Source organism: Neolamprologus multifasciatus, chromosome 2 (genome assembly GCF_963576455.1).
Source record: "Neolamprologus multifasciatus chromosome 2, fNeoMul1.2, whole genome shotgun sequence".
In the NCBI taxonomy this organism is placed as follows: Eukaryota; Metazoa; Chordata; class Actinopteri; order Cichliformes; family Cichlidae; genus Neolamprologus; species Neolamprologus multifasciatus.
In genome coordinates this window covers 3,334,936-3,356,855 of record NC_140440.1, presented here as the reverse complement: position 1 = coordinate 3,356,855, position 21,920 = coordinate 3,334,936, and the positions used below count along the sequence as shown (strand labels likewise).

The 21,920-nt window shown below is 40.9% G+C and overlaps 1 protein-coding gene and 1 long non-coding RNA gene across 5 annotated transcripts in view; both read left to right on the top strand.

The window, feature by feature from the left end:
• Positions 1-21,920, top strand: part of glra1 (glycine receptor, alpha 1) — a 135,159-nt gene that overhangs the window by 74,140 nt on the left and 39,099 nt on the right. For all 4 annotated transcript variants that reach the window (XM_085182943.1, XM_085182955.1, XM_085182964.1 and 1 more), the window contains 3 exons: positions 1,430-1,653; positions 11,984-12,066; positions 13,545-13,682. In XM_085182943.1, the coding sequence (XP_085039069.1) occupies positions 1,430-1,653; positions 11,984-12,066; positions 13,545-13,682 (445 nt within the window). The remainder of the gene's footprint in view (positions 1-1,429; positions 1,654-11,983; positions 12,067-13,544; positions 13,683-21,920) is intronic.
• On the top strand, positions 4,152-11,921 carry LOC146523842 (uncharacterized). Its single transcript, XR_014877646.1, has 2 exons — positions 4,152-4,335; positions 4,486-11,921. It is a non-coding gene; the product is annotated as an uncharacterized LOC146523842 (long non-coding RNA).

The window sequence follows — 21,920 nt, the reverse complement described above, 5'->3', positions numbered from 1 at the left end:
TCGGTATCGGTCTTACTGACGTAAATTACTGGATCGGATATCGGAGAGAAATAAAAAATGTAATCCGATCCATTAAATATCAAAAAAGCACCTCACAAAACTTGTTACACGGGGTAACTCGGCTCATAACCGTAGCATGTGGGAGCAGTGTGCCTCATGTGATAGAGCAGCTGTGTGTATTTGTAGCCACGCTACCAAACCGGCATTTCATCTCCGAGGAAGTTTTCCCAGAGAGAAGTAAAGCAAGTGTGTAAGTTCATCTCTGAATGTTTGTAAAGCATTCCAGCGTTAAGCTTAACAACCGATATATGGAGCGACTGCCTCTTCTCTCTCCCTCCCTCACCTGCTGCTTCAACAGAATGAGTCTACAATTCTGTTGAAGAAAGATGTTGAATCTATTTAATTATTCTTGAAAAATAATTTATTTCTGTGCATTTTTTTTCCACACTGCATCAAATTAAAGTTGATTACGTCGATTAAGCATCATGAGGCAGAGGGTGGGGGTGGTTCCCTACTTTTTCTTTGCTGGGAGTTTGCAACCCTTTTAGTTAGGTTGCTTAATATTTCTGCTAAGTACTCTTTAAAATACCAGAATAGGGAGGATGGTGCAGGTTTAAGTTTATTAGATTGATCAGTGTTGCTGAACTATGAATTATTTTGGGTGCAGTGTATTTTTTACATACAGGTATAACAGAATAGCTTTAGTGTTGATGTTTATTTAAACTTGAGTATGAACTTATACAAAATGCAGCAAGATATTTAAAAAACAGTTTTATTTATTAAAAAACACTATATCGGATTCACATCGGTATCGGCAGATATCCAAATTTATGATATCGGAATCGGAAATAAAAAAGTGGTATCGTGCCATCTCTACTTTCTACTACCAGCAGCCACATGCACACAGATCTGCATTTGTAAAACGTCCAATGGAAACTTCAGCTCTGTAAAAACACTTGGCCAAAGTGTCGCTTATTGCCTAGATTTTGTATTCAAACCAGGTGCAGTCTAGTTTCCTCTCAAACTACTTTATCTATAAGACACAGAATTGTTTGGTTTTTTTTAAGTTTTGCCCAATCATTCCCCAAAATTACCACCCACTGAAGCCTTTTCTCTGCCAAAGCAGTTTCCTTCCCACCTGCCTCGTCCAATTCAGGAAGAATTTGGACCTCCAAAGAATGCAACAGTGAACATGAGGATAACATGAGAGAAAATATAGGACTGCCAGGCTGTGAATGTGATAGTAATGTGGACCGTTGTGTATTCCACCAGGACTAACTATAGTGGCATGCAATAATATAATAAGAGCTTCAGACCAAGCCAGATGTTTGAAGATATTCAGTAGAAACTGTTGGATGCTGCTCAACAGTCCCTTCTGCCTTCTTGCCCATACCTCTAACACTTCCATATCCTCTGTGTCTCCTTGCAGGACTACAGAGTGAACATCTTCTTGAGACAGCAGTGGAACGACCCTCGGCTGGCCTACAGCGAATATCCAGACGACTCGCTGGACCTCGACCCCTCCATGTTGGACTCCATCTGGAAACCTGACTTGTTCTTTGCCAACGAGAAGGGGGCCAACTTTCATGAGGTCACCACCGACAACAAGCTGCTACGCATCTCTAAAAACGGCAACGTGCTCTACAGCATACGGTGAGTGGAGGATTGTTTTATATTCCAACTGTGAGAGAGAGTGGTTATTAAACGGCTCACAGCAGCATCTTTGTTAAGATTTCTGACTGTCTCCTGCTGACAGAAACTGAGAGCAGTGACCTCACACGTGAAGGAAATGTTGGGGTTAAGAGCTCAGCAAGTTGGGAGGGGCTCAGAGTAGAAAAGGAGCACATTAATGTGGTTTGAACATTGATTGATTGAATCTTTATTTTGAACATGTTGAAAAAGTACAACAACATAGAATTAAAAGAGACAAATGAACAAAGCAGAACAAAAGGAAAACGAGCAACCACAACTACAAATAACTTTCATGTTCAAAAAGGAGCAGGAAGAAGCATAAGCTTATTTAATCCCACCCCTTTTCCACTATCTAGTAATCAATAGACTACAGAAATACCTCACATTATATGTCATGTGTATTTTTTTTATTCATTTTTTTATATATATATATACATATAGTTTCTATCTATCCCTACATACGTATATACACATACGCACATATACACATTTTCAATAACTCCAGTAACACCTCAAAGGATACACAACCTACAGATATATATATACCCATACCAACATACCCGTGCACCCGCACACACATGAAAATATTAGACAAGAACACCCTATCAAATCTCTACCTCTTCCCTGTACCCTGTAAAAACCATATCCTTAAACTGCTTTTTAAACTGCGCCATGCTCGGACATTGCTTTATATCTTTACTTAGTCTGTTCCACAGCTTCACTCCACACACAGAGATGCAAAAACTTTTTAATGTTGTACGGATGCGAGGATGTTTTAAATTTAATTCCCCCCTCAAATTGTATCCCCGTTCCCTTTTAGAAAACACTTTTAGAATATTGTTAGGAAGCAGGTTATTTATTGCTTTATATGTAATTTGTGCAGTGAGAAAATGAACCAGATCTGTGAATTTTAGAATTTTTGATTTTAAGAATAGTGGATTTGTATGATCTCTGTAACCAGTTTTATGGATTATCCTTATGGCCCTTTTTTGTAATAGAAAGATTGATGATAGCGAACATTTGTAAGTATTGCCCCACACCTCTGCACAGTAATTCAAATACGGTGCAATCAGGGAACAATAGAGAATGTGGAGTGATTTGTGGTCCAGAATTTGTTTTACTTTAACACTTCTTGAAATTTTGTTATGTATATGATTTATATGAGACTTCCAGTTTAACTGATCATCTATAATCACACCAAGAAACTTATGTTCAAGTACTCTTTCAATTTCCACACCATCTATATGAATCTGCACTTGTGCATTTCTAAGGGAATTCCCAAATAAGATTATTTTAGTTTTACTTAGATTTAGCGATAGTTTGTTCCTGTTAAACCATTTTTTAATTTTGCACATTTCTGAAGTAATTGTATCCAGGAGCTCCTTTAGATTCCCCCAGAACAAAAAATATTTGTGTCATCTGCAAATAATACTAATTTTAATATATCAGATGCCTTACAAATAAGGCCTTACTTACATTTATATAAATAATAAATAATTTTGGACCCAGTACAGAGCCTTGTGGAACACCACAAGCAATGTCCAAGCATGATGAGGAATGGACACCCAGCTTCACAAATTGTTTCCTGTCACTTAAATAATTTTTCACCCAGTGCAGTACAACCCCCCTGATCCCGTACCGTTCCAGTTTATTAATTAATATGTCATGATTGATTGTGTCGAATGCTTTCTTGAGATCCAGAAATACTCCAGCTGCATACTGTTTCTGATCTATAGCATTCGTAATCTCCTCAATTGATTCGATTAATGCCAGAGATGTTGATCTTTTTGATCTGAATCCATATTGACTGTCAGAGAGTAATTTATATTTATCTAAGAATTTGTCTAATCGTTTATTAAACAGGTTTTCTAGGATTTTGGAGAATTGTGGTAGTAAAGAAACAGGCCTGTAGTTTGTGAAGTGGCGTCTATCCCCAGTTTTATACAGCGGCACAGCTATTTTCATTTTGTTTGGCACTTTTCCCATCTGAAATGATAAGTTGCAAATATATGTTAGAGGTCCTACAATTCCTTCAATGACCTTCTTGATGATTTTCATGTCAATATCATTACAATCAGTAGATGTTTTATATTTACACATATGTACAATGTCAATTATTTCTTTTTCCTCCACTGATGTGAGGAACATTGATTTAGGGTTCCTATCAATCAGGTTTACGCTACAGTCTACTGATGGCAGTGACTCAGGAATTTGTTCTGCCAGTTTTGGTCCAATATTTACAAAATAATGATTAAAGCTGTTGACCTTATCAGCAGTGTTTTCCATAATATTGCCATTGTCAATAAAGTATTGAGGATAACTTTGTTGTCCAGAATTATTTTTAATGATACCGTTTAAAACATCCCATATTCCCTTCATATTATGTTTATTGTTGTTCAATGTTTTACTATATATAATATATATATATTATATTATAAGTATATATTATAAGTATATATATATACTTCTGTCCTTACACGTCTGTATCACAGTTGTTCTTCATGCTGATTTTTCTTATAATTAGTGTCATAAACTGCAAAAACTGGTAGGTGATCACTGATGTCATTAATTAATATTCCGCTCACAATGTTGTTTTCCATATTGTTAGTGAAAATATTGTCAAGTAAGGTGGCACAATGTGGTGTAATTCTGCTAGGCCTGGTTATTTTAGGATGTAAACTCAAACTGTACATAGTGTTTAAGAATTTGTCGGTCATTTTATGCTTTTTCGGATTCAACAGGTCAATATTAAAATCACCACAGATAAACATGACTTTTTGATTTGTTTTAGAGAATATTTCCTCTATGAAGTCATTAAATACTTGAATACTAGAGCCAGGTGTTCTATATATACAGCTAATTATTACATTTTTCTCTTTTTCCTTATAAATTTCAATTGTTATACATTCCAATAAATTATCAATTACAGTTGTCATACTTTCTACCACCTTGTAATTTAGGTTTTTATCCACATACACAGCTACTCCCCCTCCACTCTTGTTCCTTCTATTTACAAAATTCACTTCATATCCCTCCAGTCCAAAGTCCAGTCCTTTCTCCGCATTGATCCATGTTTCAGAAATGGCAATAATTCCAAATGGATTTGTCAACTCATTTAGATATTCCTTTATATTGTTGAAGTTGGCATACAGACTTCTGCTATTAAAATGGATTATTGATAATTTATTGTCCGTGTTCATGGTGTGCTTAAACTGTTCATCAGTGAAGTAGCAGCAGTTACTGCTGATGTTGTAGAAGAAGTTATTTTCCGGGTCTATATCTTTTTCTAAGTCTAGAACATTATGGTCTGTGTATCGAAATGTTCTCAGTTCCAGATTATCATAAAGAGAATTCCAATGAGTTATGTTGATATTGTTGCCGGATGCAGATGAAGTTCTTTTGGACTGTGCCATGTGTTGTGTTGTGTGTCACGTCACATGTGTATTCATACCTCCAGAGTAAGTTGAACCTCAGTATTTGTCCACCTCCTCCATATTTCTGATGGCCAACACTTTGGCTTGTTCCGGTGTTCCATTGAGTTTAATGAATATTTTGCAGTTGGTGGTCCATGTATTTTGAATTTTTCCCTGTTTCTTCAAGTAACGTGCTTTCCTGGCAATGTCCGCTGTCCGATGTTCATTCATGAAGACATCGGATCCTTTCAGTTTCTTTCCTTGTTTTAACAGTGCTGTTTTGTGTTTTGTGTTTGCAAATCTCACAATGATGGCTGGTTTGTCACTGTCATTTTTTCGGGGTAGAGTGTGGCAAGCCTCAATGTTGTTATAATCCACTTCCACACCTTTGGACCGTAGAAAGGTAACCACTTGATGCTCCGTGGAGTTGACATCTTCCTCTCCTGGCCCTCCTACATTGTCAGCGGCGACCGCCCGGGCGTATGACCGGGGTTTGATGCGAAGCCCCGTGATGATGACATCGTTCATCCGGGTGTACTGCTCCAAATCCGCCACTCTGTTCTCCAGGTACGCCAGCCGGCGATCCTTCTAGGCGTTCTGGATGCGGAGAGCCTTAACTTCCTCGACCAGGTCCAGGATGGCTTTCTGCTGCAGTTTGACAGCAGAAATCTCCTCTGTCATAAACTCCAGCGACTTCTTAATATCGTCACCTTCCTCGGCTGACAGAACTTTTTTCGGGCCCATGCTGAGAGACGCTCTTGTAGCATTGCCGTGACGACCGGCTAGCTAGTTGATGCTAGTCCTTCTTCTCTCTCACCGCTACAGTTCAAAAACATCAACTTCTGAGTTTTCGAGAGGTCGCAAATGACGAGCCACCACTTCTGGACGGTTTCCCACACACGCTCTCAAAGTGTAGTATCTGCGGAGAGCTGCCGTTTTCAGGAGATATGTTAAGTTTGCCAACATTTCTGCTCAGAGAACCTGTTGCTGACAGCTGTGTCACTTCTGTCTAGGATGCCTCCAGGATGCTTCTTGGGCTGTCTTGGCTCTTTAGGAACACCCAAGTATCAGCTAGTGGAGCAGGAGGAAGTCTAAGCCTCTCTGCTTAGACTGTACAACAAAGCCTGGGCTCGGATGGAGTGATAGTGAGCTCCTTGCTCCTACAGATAGATCACACCTGTACGTGAACAAATGTGTTTGGCACAACAAAGCATTCAGACTATCTTTCTGCTTACTACAACTGCTGGACAAGACGGGTAAAAGAGCACATCAGGAACTTTATAATTTAGAGAAGAGCGATAAAGAAAAGTTTCACACCGGGATGAAGAAGAGTGTTTATAGGATGGGATGTTGTACTGAAACAATCAGTTATAAAACTGTGATAGGAAATAAAAAGTGACTGTCCTGCTCTGACTTCCTGTTTATTGCATTTCACATACCTCCCTCCTCTGCTTCAGAATTCTATTATTGCGTCAAAGTTGGAGGTTTTTATTTCCTCTACTTGCTCACTTTTTTTCTCTTTTCATCTCCAAGACATTCTTTTCAAGGCTTTCAGAGTTATAGCCTCCTTCAGCTGACAAACCTTTTAGCCTGCCGGAGCCTCCTCCTTGCTTTTATTGCGTTTGCTTGGGGGCAAATGAAAAAACGCAGCAGCCGTGGTAATCTACTCTGCCTGTTAGTATTCCAGCAGTGTGCCTGATCCATTATCAACCTCAGTTTTCACCTTCATGTCCAGCAGCAGGAGGAGGAGTGAGATTGGCCCTTCTGCACTCTGCCTCCTCTGCTGCTTTCATTTTTTTAAACTTGACAACATCAGAATGAACCCTCGGTTGATCAGCTTGATCTCAGAGGCGACAACACGACTCGGGATATTAAACCATCCCGGGGGAAGGGGGAAAAGTGGGTGCTGTAAATGCTGTTTTCTTTTTTCTATCGTCATCACTCATCGGCAGAGCAGCACAAGGGGAAGTCATGACTGATGGTTGCTTCTCCTCCGGCATGAAAGCAAAGTTTCTGAGACTGGATGGCCAGATTCGCATGTAGTGCAATCTCCCGCTGCACTTCAGACACAAGCACATGCTAGCACTGAAGTAATATAGAGTCCCATTCGTGCATGGGGGGTACTTTATCAAAAGGGAGACCCCCAAAGATCAGACCCCATTAGCAGCACTCGGCCACAGTAGAGACAAACTCTGTTTCAACAGGAGGAGACCGCCAGCACCAGGATCTGGGTGGGGGAGAGCACAAATGGCAAACCTGAGACCCAGCAGCTGCAGAGAGCACTCACTTTCACAGACAGTGACGTTAAGAGTGTCAGAACTGTCAGGTGTGGGTTTGATCATTTCTTCCCTCACTGAAGAAGAAATTTGATGGTTTCTTTTTGACACAATCTCTGTAACCTCATGCCTGTTCATTTCCACACCACCGCCGCCGAGGCTCATTCTTCCTTCCAAGAATAAATGATGCTTCAGATACCCTCTATTCCACTCTAACTGGGGCCTGGCAATCTCACTCCTCTTTCCATTAGATCTGCTCAGGCTGTTCCATCCCAGCCGTTGCTATCTAGGCAAGCTGCAGACAGATCTCAGAGACTCTGAGAGAAAATAACTTAAACCTGGAGATTTTATGGACCTCATTGAATCTCCTATTAGGCATTTGCCTCCAGCTTAACTTCAGCAAAAATGGAATTTTTCCATTACAAAATCCGCCTGCTCCATGCACTAGGAAATTATTTTCCACCCTGTCCTCCTTCACTGGTGACATCTCTCTACCTCATGACTTTGCTTGCTTCTTTACTAAGAAGGTAACAGACGTTAGAGGTCAAGTCAGTGAATCTCCTCCCACTGATGATGTGTCACCGCTTTCCTGATCAGGATGTCTCCAGTTATCAACTCTTGAGTTATCGCCTAGAATTTTTCCCATTCATGCTCTTTTAAGGCATCTCACCCCGGGTCGTACCAAACATCCTCCATCCATACATCTTGCTCCTTTCACACGTATGTTTTTAGCCATGTTTGAGAGGGTGTAGATCCTGACTCGTGAGAGCTGATCCATCAACTGTTCACTGAAGCCTCGCCAGAAATGGATCAGTGGAAGGGCGGCTGTAAGGAAGACATTCTTAATGAAGAGAAGCATTTTTCAGCAGGACAATGATCCCAAACACCTGGATAGAAGCACACAAAGCAGTGTGGGATCATCCTGGCAGAGAGCAGAACAAAAGGCAGAAACATCCATTCAGCTTTGAATGTCCTTCAAGAAGCCTGCAGAACTTTTTATAAAAATGGTTACACCAATCATTCACTGTCAAGCTTGTTACAGTTGCACAAACTCTGTTTTTGCCTCATGTGCTGTATGTCCATGTATGTTTCAATAAATTGCTGCAGCTGTTTCCCATTTTCCCAGCAACATGGAGGTGCACCCCCAAAAATACAGATACACAATCTTCACATTTACCATCAGTAGTGCAGAAAAAAGATTTTTCCATGTCATCCATCTTGTAATTAATTTGAAGTCCAGCTTCGTTTTACAGTCTCGGAGAACAATGTAAAGCACTTCCTCTGTCAGCATTTAGGTGTCACAGAGCAGCAGAAACCACCGAGCTGAGTCCGTCCCTGAGAAAGTGGGACATCGGTGAAAGCTGCATCTCGTATGTAGCACGAACTCAGCATCCAGTGAGGCACTTGTAACAATGTGCAGATGAGGCAAAGATTATCTGGAGCATCGGGCGGACTGGACGTGTGTCGTAGCAGAAGGACTGAGCGTGTGCAGTGAAATCACCTCCTGCACTTCACAACAGCTCGCTCAGCTCACACTCTGCACACACCAAACTGAACTTGGTGCTTTTTCCAGGTTTTCTCCCTGAAATTTAAACTGCAGTGTAACATTTGATGCAGATAATGCTTTGATGTTTATCATTATCTGGCAGGAAGCATGTCACCTGGATGTACGTGCTCTGAGTTTTGAGGTTAAGATTAAATGAAATTAGCAAAACTGTTATTTGTCATTTTTGACAGTCTGCCAATTTATCAATTACTTGAAAGACTGAAACAGTGGATTGTAGTAGTGATAGACTCTATTGAGTTCAGTCTATAATTCCAAGGAGTAGATTTAAGTAGTTTTCAACAGCTTCTCTCATTAAAAAAAATCCTCAAACAAGTTTTATGGATGGATGGATGGAATTGCATGTTTAAATTCACTAATGGTTCTTTTTACTTATAAAATTGCTTTTTGCATTCATTTCTGGGATTCATTTCTGACTTTTTCCAGAGATGCTCTGCTCCCCATTCTACTTTTAAATACTCTAGGAACAACAAGTAAGCACTCTAATAGTGCTCTAATAGTGCTCTAATAGGGTGATATGGTACTACAAGGTCATTAAGATAAGATGGGGCCTGATTATTTAAGACCTTGTATGTGAGGAGCAGGATTTTGAATTCAATTCTGGATTTAACAGGGAGGCAGTGAAGGGAAGCCAAAACAGGAGAAATATGCTCTCTCTTTCTAGTCCCTGTCAGTACTCTTGCTGCAGCATTTTGGATTAGCTGAAGGCTTTTCAGGGAGTTTTAGGACTTCCTGATAATAATGAATTGCAGTAGTCCAGCCTGGAAGTAATAAATGCAACTAGTTTTCCAGCATCACTCTGAGACAGGATATTTCTAATTTTAGAGATGTTGCGCAAATGGAATAAAGCAGTCTTACATATTTGTTTAATATGTGTGTTGAAGGACATGTCTTGTTCAAAAATGAGTCCAAGGTTCCTCACAGTGTTACTGGAGGCCAAGGTAATGCCATCCAGAGGAAGAATCTGGTTAGATACCATATTTCTAAGCTTTTCAGCGCCGAGTACAATGACCTCAGTTTTATCTGAATTAAGAAGCAGAAAGTTAGTGGCCATCCAGGTCTTTATGTCTTTAAGACATTCCTGCAGTTTAACTAATTGGTGTGTGTTATCTGGCTTCATGGACAGATAGAGCTGGGTGTCATCTGCATAGCAGTGAAAATGTATGCTATGTCTTCTAATGATGCTGCCTAGGGGAAGCATGTATAATGTAAACAGAATTGGTCCTAGCACCGAACCCTGTGGAACTCCATAATTAACCTCAGTGTGTGAAGAGGACTCTCCATTTACATGTACAAATTGGAGTCTATTAGATAGATATGATACAAACCACTGCAGCACAGTACCTGTAATACCTACAGCATGTTCTAATCGCTCTAATGGGATATTATGGTCAACAGTATCGAATGCTGCACTGAGGTCTAGCAGGACAAGCACAGAGATGAGTCCACTGTCAGAGGCCATAAGAAGATCATTTGTAACCTTCACTAAAGCTGTTTCTGTGCTGTGATGAGCTCTGAAACCTGACTGAAACTCTTCAAATAAACCATTCCTCTGCAGATGATCAGTTAGCTGTTTTATAATTAGCTAAGACTGCTGGGTCTAGAGATGGCTTTTTGAGTAAAGGTTTAACTACATCTAGCTTGAAAATACTGTCGGCATGACCAATCTACACAAATCAGCCTCCTACTGCTAATTATTGGTCCTAAAGGTTTCCTTTTCACAGCCAACAAGCTGCATTTATATTTTTCTAGTTTCTTGTAGTATCAGGAGCCGTCTCTTGTGTTGCCCATACATAAAAAGTTCTCACTGTTTATATAAAATGTGAGCATCAGTGTTAGCACTGTCAAACCTGCCTTTGGGTGATCAGTAAGACTTTTTTTTCCTAGTTTCTGAATTATTAAAATAAAAGTAAATTAATTAATGTCTCATACAGCATAGTTTTTTAATTAACATTCATTTAACCTTTACATTAAAGTTCCATACTGTCAGGAGAAGTTTGAGACTAGTCTCCAAAACATGCAAACCACAAAGGTACATGTGTACTTTATTTTGTGAGCCCAGAATTTCTTCTCTCCTATTCAGTCATAACAGGTCGCATTTATTTAAATATTCTTCAAACTGAAGGTGAGAGACTGTTTGTTGGGGATTATTTCCAGTCTGGATTAATCCACAGTCGGTGCTCCAGCTCAGTTTGGGGCAGCAGGAAGGTGTCATAGTAAACTGCAGAGTGTGCGCTCAGGGAGACGAGAGGAACGTGGTGCAGTCATTAAATAGACGGCTATGTTTATTCAGTGAGTTATTCAGTGAACCACGCCACCAAACAAAAAGATAAAGCAGACTCAATAAAAGAAGGATAAAACAAAGTTCAAATTGTTCAGGGAGTGTGGAAAGTTTCCTTTGGCAGTAAAGGCGCCAGTGACCCTTTCTGCAGACCGATTTGCAATTGTCATCAAAATTCAGTGTCAGTGACATAAAAACACGTTTGTGTTTAAATAGTTTCATATGAAAAACCTGAAAATGGCACCCGTCATCAGACACTGTTTTTAATGCTGTGCTGCTCCGTTAAATCCAGAGGAAGGAGCTTCAGACGAGCTCAGCTACTTTCATCTCCAGTCGAAATTAATGACGTTCCCACACAGGAGGGGAAGACTGGTGTTTCTCATTTATGCTTACTAAATGAATCTATTGATTGGATCACGTATCAAACTTGTTGCAATTGGTAATCAATTAAAGAACTAATTGCTCTGGCTTTCAGTTCATTCACACTTTCATGTGTTTGATGTTTTAATTGGTTTGGCTCAAATGAAGTGAATTTTCTATCATCTCTGCAGAGCTCATTTATTATTTCTGCTGCTTTTATCTTAGCATAAAGAAAGTTGTTTATCTTTTGTAAACTAATAATGATTCATTTAATCAGTTTTTCCACTGATGATTATTTCAGTCTGAAATTTCAAACCTTCTGAGGTGTCGATGTGGCGATCTGATAAAACCCGAGGTAATCCTCTTACTGTAAAAGTGTGTGTGTGTGTGTTTGCAGAATAACGCTGGTCCTGGCCTGCCCCATGGATCTGAAGAACTTTCCAATGGACGTCCAGACCTGCATCATGCAGCTGGAGAGCTGTGAGTAATTACACACACACACACATGCACAGACACACACATCATTCGATCAGTAACAGCAGCTGGCAGAGTGAGAGATATGGTATAGATTTTTGTTGTGGTCTTATTGTTGAGCAGACGTGAGAGGAATCTCAGGAGCGAGTGTGAAGTACATCTGCAGAGGGTCAGTGATCGTAAATCAAAGACAGAACAATGCAGTCGTCTCTGAGTTTGTGAAACAGACACCAAAACATCATAAAGTCGCTTTTTACCGCTGTTTATAAATAACACGTTTACTAGTTAAGCCACCGGTTAGTCTTAAGGCATAAAGTAATTCCCTGTATATATTACTGATATTTACACTCCCCAGACACTTTATTAGGCACACCTGTTCATTAATGTTCATTAATCTAATCAGCCAATCACACGGCAGCAGCTCAGCGGTGAAGATGAGCTGCTGAAAGAATGTGGCATGGTTGTTGGTCTGAGTGTTTCTGTTGGGTCTAAACTCAGACCCAGCTGTATCCAGGACTTATTCCCGTGAAAGAAAAACAAGGCAACAGCGATCCATCGTTTCACTTGCAAGGGAGGCCTCGTTGATGTCTACCACGAAATGACCCCAAATCTAGCCTCCTTTTATTGAGAGACAGCTCACACAAAACACATCACAGCGAAGCAACGCCCACATGGTTCTAAGACAAGGCATTGTATGTATATGTGTGAACTTCTGTAAGAATGTTTGTGTGTGTGTGTGTGTGTGTGTGTGTGTTACCTCCTGCTGACCAAAGGGTCATAAAAGCAGGAGCAACATCACAAGAAACAGAACTTCCAGATAGGATGTATCTGCAATAAAACACTACAAAGTCTGCAGAAGAGCATCTCTGAACCTTGAAGCAGATGGGCTCCAGCAGCAGAAGACCACACCAGTGTCACTGCTGTCAGTAAGAACAGGAAACTGAGGCTACGGCTAACACAGACTCTCAAACCTGGACAACAGAAGTTGGAGAAACGTTTCCTGGTCTGACAAGTTCAAAGCATGGATCCATCCTGCCTGTGTCCGTGTTCAGGCTGCTGCTGGTGTGACTCTCAGTACCATCCTTTAAACTCCACAGCTTTCCCGAGTGCTGCTTTGGTCTTTTTTGCTTGATTTTCTTCTTTTTTGTGTTCCCTCTGTCCTCTTTCCTTTCTTCGTCTTCTCTTCCTTTCGTCCTATTTTCTTTCTTCCTTCCATTCTTTTGCTTCTTTAATTGAAAACACAGAAACCTTTAAAGTTTCCCAAACACTGAGCTCAGGCTTTCTCCCTCACTACTTCAGTGGATTTTATTGCCAATACAGATTGTGATTGTTGTGCTGAACTTGCCTTTTAACCACTAAAACTGCAGGGTGTGACTTTGCACCCCTGCCAGATACAGAGAGGTCCAGTTCCTCCTCAGAGAATGAGAACTGACCTCTGCAGTGATGAAATAGTCTAACCTCCCGCTCATTGCTCTCTCCTCCAGTCGGCTACACCATGAACGACCTCATATTCGAATGGGACAAGAAGGGGGCCGTGCAGGTGGCCGACGGGCTGACGCTACCTCAGTTCATTCTGAAAGAAGAGAAGGACCTGCGCTACTGCACCAAGCACTACAACACAGGTGAGAGAAACTGATGCAGAATGATGTTCACCAAACTTTTTTACTGCTTGTTGTAGGAGGAAGGTTGGTATAAAGAGGTCTGAACCTGGAGACCTGCCCCTGGTCTTCATCTTCACTTTTAGATGCTGTTTTCTCTCATGTTCATTCCTTGGTTGGGTTCATAAAAATAATGTGGCTTGGCTGTATGCACAGTTCTGCATGTTACAGGTGGAGTGAGAAACACATGGAGCAGCCAGGAATATGCTCGTTTGTGCTGCGGTTGGTTCGTTAGCGGAGCTACGGTGCAGCCAGAAAGGACCGCATACATACAGCATCTCTGTAGTGGCGTGAAGCCATCTTATCTTAATGACCTTATAGTACTATATCACCCCATTAGAGCTCTCACACTGCAGGTTTACTTGTTGTTCCTAGAGTATTTAAAAGTAGAAGAGGAGGCAGAGCCTTCAGTTTTCAGGCCCCTCTTCTGTGGAACCAGCTTCTAGTTTGGATTCAGGAGAGAGACACTATCTCTACTTTTAAGACTTTTCTTTTTGCTAAAGCATATAGTTAAGGCTGGATCAGGTGACCCTGAATCCTCCCTTAGTTATGCTGCATAGGCGTAGGCTGCGGGGGGATTCTTCTGAGGTTTCTTCCTGTTAAAAGGGAGTTTTTCCTTTCCTCTATCGCCAAAGTGCTTGCTCATAGGGGGTCATATGATTGTGGGGTTTTTCTCTGTATGCATTATTGTAAGGTCTACCTTACAATATAAAGCGCTTTGAGGCGACTGTTGTTGTGATTTGGCGCTATATAAATAAAATTGAATTGAACTCATCTGAGCCACACAGGTTCCCCGGACAGAATCAGCGATCCACTAATGCGATGGGACATCTGCATAGGCTGCATACCCATGATCCTTTGCTCTGCACAGCCAGAACAACCCAAACAAATACAGAATCCTTTCTCTTCCACTTATCTAATTCAGGGTCGATGGCAGGGCTAAACAGAGAGAACTATTCATCAATATCAACGATTACTTAAACATTTCAGTTTCCATGAGAACAACGGGATAAAACCATCTCAGAGCTGGGCTGTGATGCTGATATTATAAGCAGAGAGGTCTTTTTATTCTCCTCCTGCTGCCTCAGAATTCATTTTCTGTTCATGCACTGACAGATTTTCTTTACATATTCAGGTGATCTTCTCGGTTCCAACTGAAAGCTTTTGGAAGAGCAAATAATTGGATTTAATCAGCAGGAGGTTAACTGATCGCTATCCCAGCTTTCCTGAGACGTTACGCCAAACAGCTGCATTCTGATACTCTCTCTCCGTTGCTCGGTGAAATACCGAGCTTAGCTCAGCGGGAGCACCGGTAATGATTTCGGTTACCAGCTGCAGGTAAAATGTGCCTCTCTGAGCTACCTTAACATCAAACCGCTGTAATGCTGTGTGCATAGGAAATGTGATGAAGTTGACTTGGATATTTTTAGTTTTGAGGACCAAACCCGCCTCAAGCTTCAGGTTGAATTTTACGGTTTCTCACTCCTCCTCGCTGCGCCTCAGCCTTCCTCCGTCTCTTTGTCTGGTTCCTCCTCCTTCTTTCTGTTTGTCTCTGGTTCAGGAAGGAGGGGGTGATATCTCACAATTTACTGAGAGAGATATTCTAAAATCATGTAAACAGGAGAAATGTGCTGAAATCTTGCATGAGTCAGAGACAGGTCTTCACTTTTATTTTATTCTGTGAAATATGGAAATAAGTGGACTGAAAGTTTGTTTTCCTGGTGTCATGAAGCCCTCAGTGAAGGGAAAACACTGTAGGCAGCAGAGCTAGTTTGAAATGACCGGGGGGTTGGATTTAAATATTTTGTCTGGTTTCATAACCAGAAAACTGTGAAATTAAAAAGCATCATGTGCAAAAATATAAAGAGGGAAATTCTAAATAGGAAAAGATAAACAGGAAGAGAACTTTGAATCGACACAACACCGATCGTGCACGTGGACAAGACGTCAGGTAACGTTTTTTACAGCACACATAAAAACATGAGGAGGTGACCCAAAGTGCTTTTCAGTCATCGAGCATCAAACAAACACGGCCGTATAAAAATATACAGACAGACAGTGACAGCACTGAGCAGGCAGCGAGAGAAACATGAAATCACGAAGCCAAAAAATCAAATACAAGAAATCCCGAAGAAGAGAAACCACAGAGGAGCTGCTGGAGACGATTGAGGACGGGGGCGGCTGCCGCTCTCCGTTTCTCCCTCCAGGTCCTCCAAGCGTGGCTGAAAACCATCTGTCCGGTCCACACAGCGAGCCCACGATCCTTACACTCCAGAAAAAACACCAAATATAAAAATATAAATCTGTGTTATCTGCATGAGCCAGCAGCCTAAAATAGAAAAGCATACATAGCTATAATAATAATAATAATAGCTTAGATTAAACAGAAACATTAGAAGTTGAAGAGTATGTGAGATGTGAGGGGGCGCAGTGATGGGGCATCATGGAGCTGAGGGTGGAGGAATCACAATTCAGCGTTTGTATTTTGGGTCTAAATGATAAAGAAGAACGATCAGAATGACAAACAAATTCCTCCGTATAATAACTGAATAATCATTTACGTACTTTTACTTCTATGTCAGACAGTATATCAGAATGCAGCTGCCCTTTACTGTTCTCACCAAAGCAACACAAAGACAGTGAGTCACAATCTGAGGGACACATAATTCAACAAAAACACAAACGTGACAGGTCCATTTCTGTGTGTGTGTGTGTGTGTGTGTGTGTGTGTGTAGCAGGCTGATTAGTTTCCATTCAGAGGCATCACTCACACAGAGGTTGACATCTGCTGTCGACACTCAGGAGATGAATGATCCTCCTCCAGACGAAAGGCCTTGACACAACTCTGCACACACCCACACACACACACTCTTCCTCATACACACACACACAAAGACAATGAAGTGATGATAATCCACAGCTTTGGTACATGAATACATATCAGCTGTTTCCAGGATCTTCCCCGAATCACTGTAGATAAGAAAAAAAAAAGTGGTTCAGCTGCTGTGTGGACATCAAATACTGATAGAATTTCAGTAAACTGAAGTTAGAGTCTTTTTTGAAGTGAACTATTGATGAAAGACAGCAGAAGAAATTTACACCAGAATCAACATAACTTGCTGTTATAAACTGGCTGTGCTGGCAAGCAGAGAGTGGAGGATTCAGGAAACAGTGATGAACTTAAAAAGAGCATTTGTAGAGCACGAAACCCAGAACAAGGAGGCTCAGGAAAAACTCACACTCAGGAGGGACAACACACTGATCTCAGACAGCGAGGGCACAGGTGAGGTAAAGACAACACACAGAGAACAGCAGTCACCGAAATAAAACAGGAAGAGAGCCACGATACAGAGACAAGACCAGAGAAACAGACTGAGAACACAGAGGAATGTAAGGACCTCCATAACTCTGTGCTTCTCGAATATTTCCTGTTACGCCCCCCTTAGGAAGAAGAAAACATTTCACGCCCCCCCCCCCCCCATAAATAATATAATTTGTCTATAAAATTGTTATTATAAGTCCATCTTTTAAAGATGTCCTTTTTTAAAGAAAAAAAATAAAAAAATAAATATAGATTAACCTAAAACATAGTACATGCAGTAGTACTGCACCTCTCTAAACTACTACTACATTTTAAAGTGCATTCATTTGTCTCAAATAAAATAAATCCTTATTTAAAATGTAAAATTTTGACCAACTTGAACCAACTTTTATTCTGAAAAATTAAATTAAACAAAATCAATCAATAAATTTAAACTGATCAGCAACATTAACTATTCAAGTACAGATCCCCAAAACTCAAACTCAGCCCTTCTCAAATATACAAAGTCAGAGTGAAGCCGAGCACTACAAACACTCCGTTACATTTCCTTGTCTTAGCTTTTGGGAGACTTTCGTTTGTCCCAGTATCTCCGTCTCATTGTCACTGTTAAATATTTTTTAAATATGGAATAACTGAAGCTGACAACTGAAAGCACCATAAGACACTTATGTCAAGCATCTTTATCAGGAAGTAAACACAACACATAACACAAAAGAAATAGTGGGAATATAACCCACAGCATAGAACCCTAATCCCAACATAACCCCAAATATAAAACTACAAAGACCTAGAACCCAAAAACTTGTTTCTTTTTAAGGAGGGTAACATCGCTAATCTGCTGTAACTTATTTCTTTCTTTAATCACAAATTTAAATAAGCACGCGTACTCGGGGTTGAGAGGAGGAAGACACACCAAGACACGCTGTTGGAGAGAGTCAGAGGTGATTAATAACTAATTCCTCCACTGTTTAATTTTTTTAAACTGTGGCTACGTCCACACGTACCCGGGTATTTTTGAAAATGCAGATTTTTCTATGCGTTTGCACCTTTCGTCCACACGTAAACAGCGTTTTTGGTCACTGAAAACGGAGATTTTTAAAAACTCCAGCCAGGGTGGATATTTTTGAAAACTCAGTGTTTGCATTTACGTGTGGACGAGAAAAACGGAGAAAACGCAGCGTCAAAGCATTTTTTGACGTCACACTGTGCGCCACGTTATTGTTTCGGTGAAATGAATTTCTACAATACTATTACTGTTAATTATAGTCTCTGCAGTGTTTAAATGCTTACATATACACACACAGTTACTGTCCCTCCACACATACGACTCGGTTCTGCTTCTATGCCCCAGCTTTGTTTACTTTTTCCCACCGAGGCTTCTAGACTTCTGATTGGCCAACTTTTCTACACGGTTAGGAATATATCGCCACCTGTTGCTTTGGCATGTTCCTAGCAGCGTTTTCCTTCATTTCTGCCTTTACGTGTGGACGGGATTATTTTTTAAAACGAAAACGGAAAATCTCAGTTTTCAAAAATACCCGTGTACGTGTGGACGTAGCCTGTATTTCAAACAGTTTGAAATTCTGAGTGCATTTAAATGCGTCATACATCGTCCGCACAGTTAATGGATCGTCGGTATCAATATTTAATTCAAAGACTCAAAGAAAGCTTTAAGGACTAAAGATTAAACCCAGAGCCAAGAGAAACAGTACTTCTCATACTCAGATTCACCTGAGTCCATTTTACTGGAGAGAGGCTCAGAGGGGCATTTCATGTTAGAACAGCAGAGACCAACAGCAGACTTCAACAATTATTCGGGCTTCCTTAAAGATTCTGAACAGATTTCCTGCCTCCATGAAGATGCTTTAGGTGAGCCGGCGTTTTAGCCACACCCCCAGTGGTTGGCGAGTAGTAAGGCTGAACGTGGCACTACCAAAACAATTAGCTAAAAAGATCTGTGTGGAGCCTCTGTGCACCTGTGTGGCTCGCGTCTGCATTTTCACATGAATTGTTCAAGGACAACATTCTGCCCCGCCCTCCCTCCTCTCTATCTCCTCTGTAACAATCTCTGCCTGCGCTCGCGTACGCGTGCGTGCTGCCACGAGCGTGTGTTGGCGTGTGTTTGCGTCGCGTCTTCCCAATCAAGCATTAAGAGGGAATTAAGGTGTCATTGTTCCTCAGATTTATTAGCTGCAGTCTATTGTGACTCCAGGAGCGAGGGAGCTCCCCCCTCCCTCCGTCCACTCCAGCACACACAGAAAAAGCCCTGTTTGAAATACTAATTACGCTTTCTGCTGCATTGCAGGGCACTTTGTTTCTGGCTAACAATATGTTCGTGGTACGCTTTCGTGAGGTAGCTGTTAATAGCCTAACGCCTGCAGAGTGGCTTCTCTCAGCCTTCACCTGGTTCTTAATTGACATCGACATGAAGAATCCCCACCGTCAGCCTGTCCTTATTCCACTTCGTCTCCTGTTGAAAGTGGTAATGCAACACACAAGCAAGCACCTCATATCATTTTTTCAGTACAACCTGAGATGTGTGGACACACAGCTTCATCTCATCCCGGGGGTGTCAATTAGTGCTGGCCTGGCTCATTGACCCAGCCCGTGTCCTTCCTGTGTTACAGCATCAGTAGAAGAACAGGGTTACTGTTGTTAAGGGGCGTGTTTTAAACCAAACTAACAGAAGCCTAACCAGGTATTTATAGTGCCTGAACCAACGAGCGAAGTAGTGATGGGATTTCCGGCTCTTTTTAAAGAACCGGCTCTTTCGGTTCGGCTCACTAAAAAGAGCTCTTTCGGCTCCGAACCGGCTCTTCAGATTGTTTTGTTGCTTTAATTAATTTATTATTAACAATAATATAAAATTATGCACAAAAGGAATTACTAATGTAAAAAAAGTGGTTTTATTTATATATGTTTATCTATAAATATATGCGGTGGCCCCAAGAGACAAAACACGTACAAACTCCAAAACACATTTCTAGCATGAACTGAACTTCCAAAACACAGCTACCTAGATCACTTAAATTACACAATTATAAAGCATGAAAGCATGTGTGTATTGTTTGTGTATTTATACACAAGCATTCATATATAGTCAAATAATTTAAAAAAATGTTCATTTACCTGTTACTACCACACACCAAATCCGGTCGTTGGTACTTGCTGGCTTGTGTAACCACTAGGTAACAAAAGTTCAATACTGCCCCCTAGCGTCCTGGAGCACTTCTGTTGTCTTTTGTACGTGTTTTGAGATTTTATGTGCTTCTGAGTTTGTACGTGTTTTGGAGTTTGTACGTGTTTTGGAGTTTTTACATGTTTTTACGTGTTTTTTATGTGTTTTGGAGTTTGTACGTGCTTCAGGGTTCGCATATGTTTTGGAGTTTGTACGTGCTTCAGGGTTCGCATATGTTTTGGAGTTTGTATGTGCTTTGTCTGTAGGGGCCACCGTAAATATACTTTTATTTATTCACTCCACATAAAATGTAATAAATAAATCATATAATACAAAAATCAACTATTCACATTTCAACTTTTAACTATTTAAATTTTCAGCTTTTTCCTTTTACAAATTTAAAGTGAAACAACACAAAACACTGCAAACCACAACACAATTAAATATAAATTATAATATGAAAACAAAAAGAACATGCATATTCTCTGTCATATGGACCTGCATGAATAAACTTTCTGAATCCTGAATCATCTGCAACTGAAAATAGTTGTGGATGATTACTATACCTTTCTAATGTGACGTTGTTGTCCCTGGCTCTCTTTCTCTCTCTCCCTCCTGCTCTGTTCCTGTGCTACTGAGTGTAACTACCGCCCCTCCCCCGTCTGCCCAGCGTAAAGCACAAGGCTCACATGCTGAGTGAAGCGGAAAAAAAGTGCGAGAGAGAGGGTGAGAGAAAGAAAACAAAAAACGTCTCGCGATAAGGAGCCGGCTCGCGTCGTTCACGTCAAAGAACCGGCTCTAAGAGCCATTTCGTTCGCAACTGACCCATCACTAGAGCGAAAGAACAAGAACAAAAGCGAGTCAGCCTAACAAAGCAGCAGGCTGACGAGCTGAAAGACTCGAGCTCGTTACTTTAACCCTTCCTACCTGTGAGACCTTTGTCCCCACCGGCAGCGGCTGTCATTAAAACACAAGCTGAGCAGGTTTCAGTGTGTGGAACAACGTCTTGGTTATGGGTCTCAAAATCTGTACAGTTCAAATCAGTGTTTGAAGATGTGTTCCTGGCTCATAGTTTAAAGACTGTTTGTAAGACGGACTGGACTGTAAGACAGTAGGTCAAGGTCACATCAAATGTGAAAATCGGTAAACCTTCACATTTACAACTGGGTGAAATAAAAGGTGTGCTGGAGGTCTGGGCTCTGTCCATGGAGCTTGAGACTTGAACTGTAACTGGATGTTGATTATTAGCAGTGTTCGGGTCGATACTGAAGAACAGTCACGTTTTACGTTGCTTGTTTTATACTACAGTAACACGTTTTAGCAACTGAGCTGTCTGCTTTTACTCGTCACTGTTTCCTCTATAAACAGGAAGTCTCGGTGTATTTGTGGCTTTTGTGAGAGGTGGGTAGTATATAATTACATTTACTCAGTTACATTTACTTGAGTACAATTTTTGGCTACTCTCCCCACCTCTGGTTTTTGTGCATGTCTGTCTTGAAAAAGAGATCTCCATCTCAGTGAGATGACCTGTTTCAATACAGGATTTAATGGTAACAGTAATAATAATAATATTAATAATAATAACTTGCCACAAAGTTAAGAGTGGTTAGTTTGACTCTTTACAGGCTCGTTGCTGCCACGTCGCTCTGCGCGTCTTCCCTCGCAGCTTCAGCTTTGGCTGAATGAATGTGGCTGTTTATCA